The 6,768-nt window shown below is 37.1% G+C and overlaps 1 protein-coding gene across 6 annotated transcripts in view; it reads left to right on the top strand.

The window, feature by feature from the left end:
* Nucleotides 1–976: 976 nt before the first annotated feature.
* Nucleotides 977–6,768, top strand: part of med25 (mediator complex subunit 25) — a 31,141-nt gene continuing 25,349 nt past the window's right edge. For 2 of the 6 annotated variants that reach the window (XM_026164153.1, XM_026164148.1), the window contains exons 1-7: nucleotides 978–1,106; nucleotides 3,147–3,296; nucleotides 3,378–3,423; nucleotides 3,654–3,778; nucleotides 3,878–3,976; nucleotides 4,825–4,945; nucleotides 5,098–5,254. In XM_026164153.1, coding sequence (XP_026019938.1) covers nucleotides 3,151–3,296; nucleotides 3,378–3,423; nucleotides 3,654–3,778; nucleotides 3,878–3,976; nucleotides 4,825–4,945; nucleotides 5,098–5,254 — 694 coding nt within the window. In that variant the 5' untranslated portion in view covers nucleotides 978–1,106; nucleotides 3,147–3,150. Of the gene's footprint in view, nucleotides 1,107–1,553; nucleotides 1,690–2,931; nucleotides 2,958–2,985; nucleotides 3,017–3,146; nucleotides 3,297–3,377; nucleotides 3,424–3,653; nucleotides 3,779–3,877; nucleotides 3,977–4,824; nucleotides 4,946–5,097; nucleotides 5,255–6,768 lie in introns of those variants that run through there. The other 4 variants (XM_026164152.1, XM_026164151.1, XM_026164149.1 and 1 more) reach the window with 4 other exon arrangements.

The raw sequence follows: 6,768 nt of genomic DNA, 5'->3' as shown, positions 1-6,768 counted from the left end.
TAGGGGATCATCTGAATGTTGGGATTCTCTCTGTTTAATATTGTGTTAGAACGCACTTGAACTGACTGTTGTTGAATTGGTGCTATTTAAATAAAATAAACTCAAAATGAATTGGATATAATCAGGGTCTTGGCCTTCAGTAAGCCTAAGAAGACAACAAATAAATTCGACAAGGTAACTGGACTTCTTTAAGCTTGCAAAGACCCACTTATTTAGGTACATATCTGCTATGTGGGAACACACAAAAACATCTTTGACTGATGAGGACCAAAGCTATTAGTTTTGCATTTTATATTAATTAGATTTCATTTTTATTTCATTTTTATTTTGTGTTTTAAGGGAACTGCCAGTGCTTTTGTTTAGTTTTAAATGTTTGAAAATGTTTCGATTTAGTTTAGTTTTCATTACTATGAGGGGTTGGTTTTAGTCTTTGTAAGGGGTATTGATGTGAATTGTTACTTTTTGTGAAACCGATATTGAAACAGTGGTTCATTTATTCTGGTATTGCTGGTTTACGAAACATCTCTAGAGCATATTTTCACGTTTTGTTTCTGATCATGGTAACCCTAATTTTTCGTTATGCTCGAAAAACGTTTTCTTGGTTACAGTGATATTGACAGTGTATTCACACATCCAAGTTCTCCAGTCGTAAGCCAAATTTCACTGAATTACTTTTGACATTAAAGCATTATATTTTCTCAATAATGGACAGCAAGAATTGAAAATACCTTAAAACCGTGTCACCGTCTTAAAGATTTTAGTATACTTCTATAATTCTGTGTGTTAGAACGGCTTGAAACCCCTGGTATTTTGTGTTTATGGTAATTCCCAAGTTGTATCGTTTTCGTTTATTTTCCTTGTACTCCTTTCGGTGTTCTTGACAACCTGATGTATGCCATATTCCGCTTTGTTGTTATTATTAATAAAGTTTTTCTTTTTTTTTTTTTTTTTAATTCTTGGACTCTTGTGGGCATGTCGTTTCGTCACTTCCGCCAAAAATACAACAAACGCTCACGCTAACTGTGCTGTGTAATTCAAGTTAATTTTTAAAGTTACAGTTTGGTCCAACCGGTTCAGCGGTTCGTCGGACAGTCACAGTCCATCAGGTCAGTCTACATCACTTAACAGCTTGAAAAAGGCTTGTTAATTGGGGTTATTTGAACTATATTAGCTTGAATCGCTCACTGACGTTTGCTGTGCTAGCTAACGCTAAAACGAAAGCTGTGCGCACTTCAGCTGTTGTTGACTTCGTTAGCTTGCGTTTAACCTCCCCTTGGCGATAATGTCGATTAGCAATATTAATTATGGATTAATGATTAGCGAAAAAAAGCTTGGTTTTAGGTCCTACCTTTAAAACTGGAGCGCACAGCTATCGCAGCGAACATCTGGTATTTTATCACCGGTTTAAAACAAACAAACAAACAAACAAAAAGAAACAAAAAATAAAACATTTCTCGCAAGTGTGCTACACTGAAAAACACATGTGCTGTTTTTGTTTTTCTTTGAGAAAGAATAGCAGACTGTTACAGCTTCACAGAGGTGAAGTCACATGCTTCCATCGTACTGTAGCTGCTGGATGTCCCTGAAATCACTATCTTACATTGGGGTGTTTCAGCTCCGAGTGACTTGTGTACCTGACAAAACAAACTCAAAAAAGCAAATAACATAGATAATCGAGCTCGAATTAAGGTAAGAAATCAAACAGGAAATTAAACAAGGTAACGCTAAAGATGGTATCCCAAAAAGTTGAAGCTGTTCGTATGGACTTTGCGTTTTCAGTTGGAGAAACGTTTCGTTACTCAACCAAGTGAGTTCTTTAATCTCAGTTGACTGCACGTTATAAACAGTGCATTTGCATATTGACTAAAACTAACACCACTGGTGACTATTGGTTTGTGGGGTGAGTACAGTACTGTTTAAGCCATGGGTAGCTTCAAATACTTAATAGCTGGAAGTATATATTTTTTCTTAAAGATTCAAAGTAATGGTACAAGGTTCGCTGTCTCTTCAATGACAAACACAACATCAGCTGTGACCGAAGAAGTCACTTTGATGAGTGATGAAATGTTTTTCCCACTGAAAACGCTACGTCCAGATGAACAGAATCAACTTTTTGGGATTTACTTACCTGGATGATTCAGCATGCATCAAGACACTAAAGATATTAGTTCCGATAATAAGAAGACAATATTAAAAAATTAAAATGTAATGCTTTCTAAATGAATATATATGAAATGAGCAGTAAATTAACATGTTTTTGCTTTTGTTTAGTTTTAAAGGAAAATTGTAGTTTAAATTGTAGCCCAATGTGTCTGTCTTCTCACTGTGCTGCAGAGTATACGTACAGATCATAATAGATGCCATAAATACCACAAAGGCATTTGTCTGTGAAGGTTCTCAGTCATCCAGGTCATCGTAGCCTAAGGAGCTTGGAAAGAAAAGCATCTGGACTTTAAGTTGCTTGAAGACATTTCACCTCTCATCCGAGAAGCTTCTTCAGTTCTAAGGTCAAATGGTGGAGAGTCCCAGATCTGAAGTCCAGACGCTTTTCTTTCCAAGTTCCTTAGACCACAAGGGCCTTTCATCCGAGTTTTAACAAAAGTGATTTTTAGAATTGTTTTGTCATTTTCAATGTCAATTATAGCTTTTTATGAATTATATTTATTGAATCAAGATTTAAGAATATCAGAAATGCATTCAAATAGAAAGGTAGGTGTTACGACCCGGCTCAAAAGGCGCAACATAAAAAAGGAGATGAGTATCGGTGAGAAGAGGTTTCATCTTAAAATGGAAAACCAGGTTGGCTAAAATGGTTGCTGCCACCAAGGCAAAGACAAGTGAGCTCCCTGGGAAGCTTGCCTCAGGTATGCTTTTATCCACACCTGACTAGGTGTGGCCAATTAGCACCAGCTGAACACACTGAGCAGATTAGAGGCTGCAGAGGGACGTAACAGTAGGTAAGAGGCTTAAGAGTTACATGTACCAAATCCTACTAATGCTGGTGTTGAAGAAATCAGTCAGACTATATTTATTTATTTATTTATTTATTTTTAACCAAGAAATATTTTTCACACCTAATTTTGGTTTTTATTGTAGTTTTGTTTTTTGTTTTTTTAAACTATGATAACCTTCTCCTCTGTATCTAGATCTATGGTGGCAGGTTCGGCACTCATGGAGCCATCCAGTAAACCTGGGCCCAACCAGGTGGCTGATGTGGTGTTTGTCATTGAAGGGACAGCGAACCTTGGACCATACTTTGAATCTTTAAGAAAAAATTACATACTTCCAGCTATTGAGTAAGTATCTAAAGCTACCCATTGTTTCCTAACTCATTAATGTCATGTAGCCATGAATTAATTTTATTTCATTCACCACAGGTATTTTAATGGAGGGCCTCCAGCAGAAACGGATTTTGGTGGAGATGTGAGTGTTGCTGTAATTCCTGTTTTCTATCTTTTTAACTGCTTATCCAACTTAAGGTTGGGCTAAAACCTTTCCCAGCTGACATAGGGCAAGAGGCAAGGTACACTGTAGACAGTCTAATCTCTGCTTTTTATTCTTTAGCTTGCATTCCCTGTCACTGTTTGCTGAAATTCGAATATGTTTTTTGAATTCTGTGGATAATTTATGATTACTATTTTATTTTTTTCTAGTACGGGGGCACACAGTATGGCCTTGTGGTCTTCAACACAGTGGACTGCGCTCCGGAGTCATATGTCCAGTGTCACGCGCCAACCAGCTCAGCCTTCGAATTTGTCTCCTGGATCGACAACATCCAGTAAAAATTATTTTCCTATTACACCTTTTAAACTGCCCCTTTTGTTCTAATCATGAAGAGAAATCGTAGAAAATCACACTTTTTTTCTTTTCCACACAGGTTTATGGGAGGTGGAGCAGAAAGCTGCAGTCTGATTGCAGAGGGACTTTCTGTGGCCTTGCAGCTTTTCGATGACTTTAAGAAAATGAGGGAGCAGATGTAAGCCTGTATTTGTGTTTTCTTCATTGATAAAACAAACCTAGAGGCAGAATCTTTTCATCCAAGGTAACTTGGTAAAAGACAGTGAGAAGCTAATTTTGGCACTTCTTTAAAATAACATATTCTTCTCTTTTCCAGCTCCATGTTTGTATTGGGCCTACCAGAGTAGCTTTTTTAGAATAGCAAGTTCAAACAAGCTGCTTTAGCTGCTACCTCTCAGTTCAATAATCCTTATTTTTCTTATATTTGATCCCGTCAGTTCATCTTCTTTCTGAAACGACATGTTTTAGCATACTTCCCTGTAATTTTAACCCGTTTTCTCTGATTGGCTCCCTCTTTGAAATACCTGCTTAAAATGGCAAATGGGTGGGGCCTCGTTGCTCTCAGTGTCTATGATGAATATATTACGGATGTCTGCTGTTATTAACATTATTATGAGACAAAAATAGAAAAAATTTAATTTGAGTGTTTAGATCAGTTTTGAAATCTGAGTTTTCACCTCACACAAATTACACTCACATAAACTGACCTCATTTTCAAAACTTTGACCATATGTAATTTTGGTTATATAGATGAACATTCACCAAATTAATGGTAAAGGAAAAGTATAATAGGTTCTCTTTAAGAGGCAAAACTATGATTGAATCAGTATAATAAGTCTTCCTTTATCCCCAAAATAACTGGGTCTTCTTGCTAAAATCATCTTTAAAAAGTTTCTAATATCTCATGAAATTCAAGTAAAAAGAAAAAAACAATTACAACAACGCCAGTTTTCTTTTTTGAATTAGCTTAGTAGTGATGAAAATCTAAACTTTTATGTCTCTCCCTCTTTCTGTGTGCTGCTGCAGAGGTCAGACCCACAAAGTGTGTGTGCTGCTGTGTAATTCCCCTCCTTACCTGCTTCCTGCTGTGGAGAGTGTCAGCTACACTGGCTGCACAGCAGACAGCCTGGTCAAAATCATCAGAGATGTAAGTAAACACAGATTTTGTCCTCAGTAGATACTTGGAGGACAGGCTGGCTTTTTTGGTGAAGGTTATTTTTACTGGGTTAGATATGATCATAGTATTAACCTTGATATATATTTGTTGTTTTTTTTTTTTGTTGTTTTTTTGTTTTTTAGAGAGGAATTAATTTCTCTGTTGTGGCTCCTCGGAAACTGCCCCCTCTAAGGGCTTTGTTTGAACGTGCGTCACCAGTAGGGGGGGCAGTTGAATCTCTTCCTGACTACAGTCAAGATCCCTTCCACATGGTCCTAGTCAGAGGCATCTCGCTTCCTGGTGAGAAAACTATGCCTTGTCCACTTGTAGCACATGTTTTTATTCATTTATTTGTTTTTTTGTTTGTTTGTTTGTTTTTTGCTCTTATACTAAAGATATGTTGTGGAACAATAAGCCTTGATGAATTTTCAATTTTAAGTCTTCTTTGATACACAGTGATATGTAAAGGTATTTGGACTCATGTTAAAGCCTTAGCTTTTACACGCTGGGTGCCATTACGCTGGTTTTCGGGTGGAGGAATTGTTCTTATTTAGATTTGAGAATGGACTGCTAAGTTGTCCGCTTGGTTGGAACTGTAGTTTTGGCACTTTGACATTTTTAGCCCTGGAGGTTGATGTTTAATATGTGAGTAGACAAGTGTACAATGCTGTGAAAAAACAATTTGACTCCTCCTTGTTTTCAACATGTTTCACCTTTTCAAAACATTTTTAATATTAGTCAAAGATGATCAAAGAAAAATGCAGTTTTAGAATGAGGATTTCATTTATTAAGGGAAGAAAAGTTATCCAAACCTACCTGACCTTATGTGGGAAAAAAAAAAAAGTTATTTCCTCCCTTGTTAAGTCATGAATTAACTGTGAGTAATCACATTTTTTGAAAGCTGAGTTCACTTTTATTGGCCAAACCCAGGCCTAGACTCTGGTGAACCATGCTGCTAGCCATTATCCACAAATGAAAAAAACAGTGGTGAACATAACCAGGAGTGGCCAGCCTACAAAAATTACTCCAAGAGAGCATGAACGACTTATCTAAGAGGTCACAAAAGGACCCAAAACAACATCTAAAGAATTGCAGGCTTGACTTGCTTCAGTTACGGTTGTGGCTACACTTATGATTCAACAAAAAGAAAGAGACGTGGCATAATGGGATAATTGTAAGGTGAAAACCAATGCTGACCAAATAGAGCACAAAGGCTCATCTCACGTTTGCTTAAAAAAATGTCTTGATGAACCCCAGGAGTTTTAGGAAAAATATTCTGTGGAATACAACTGGCATAAAACTAACGTGGCATTTCATAAAAGAAACCTCATACCAACAGTCAAACGTGGTGGTGGTAGTATGATGCTGCTTCAGGACCAGGATAACTTGCAAAATTTGAGGAACTATGAATTCTGCTCTCTTCCTGAAAATCGTGAAGGAGAACGTCTGACTATCAATTTTTACCCTGAAGGTTATGCAGCAGAAAGTGATCTGAAACACCTCACTTGTCATCGCCATAGTCCATGCTGATGACAACTTGCATATTAACAATCATGAAACTGAGCTCACAACCATCAATGGTGCTAGTTTTTGTCATAATGCAACTATACCATTTAGAAGTTTGGGGATACCTGCTGTTAGCGGAAACTCAAGAAGTTCCCACTAAATTCAGATGAACAGAATGAACTTTCTGGGTTTTCCTTACCTCGATGATTGAGCATGCATTAAAATACACCAGTCACTCTGCTACTGAATGGCTAAAAAAAAAAAAAAACAGTACAAAATGAAGTTTCTGGAGTGGCCTAGTTGAAGTC

Source organism: Astatotilapia calliptera, chromosome 4, assembly GCF_900246225.1.
Source record: "Astatotilapia calliptera chromosome 4, fAstCal1.2, whole genome shotgun sequence".
Classification (NCBI taxonomy): domain Eukaryota; kingdom Metazoa; phylum Chordata; class Actinopteri; order Cichliformes; family Cichlidae; genus Astatotilapia; species Astatotilapia calliptera.
This window is presented reverse-complemented; position numbering and strand designations above follow the sequence as displayed.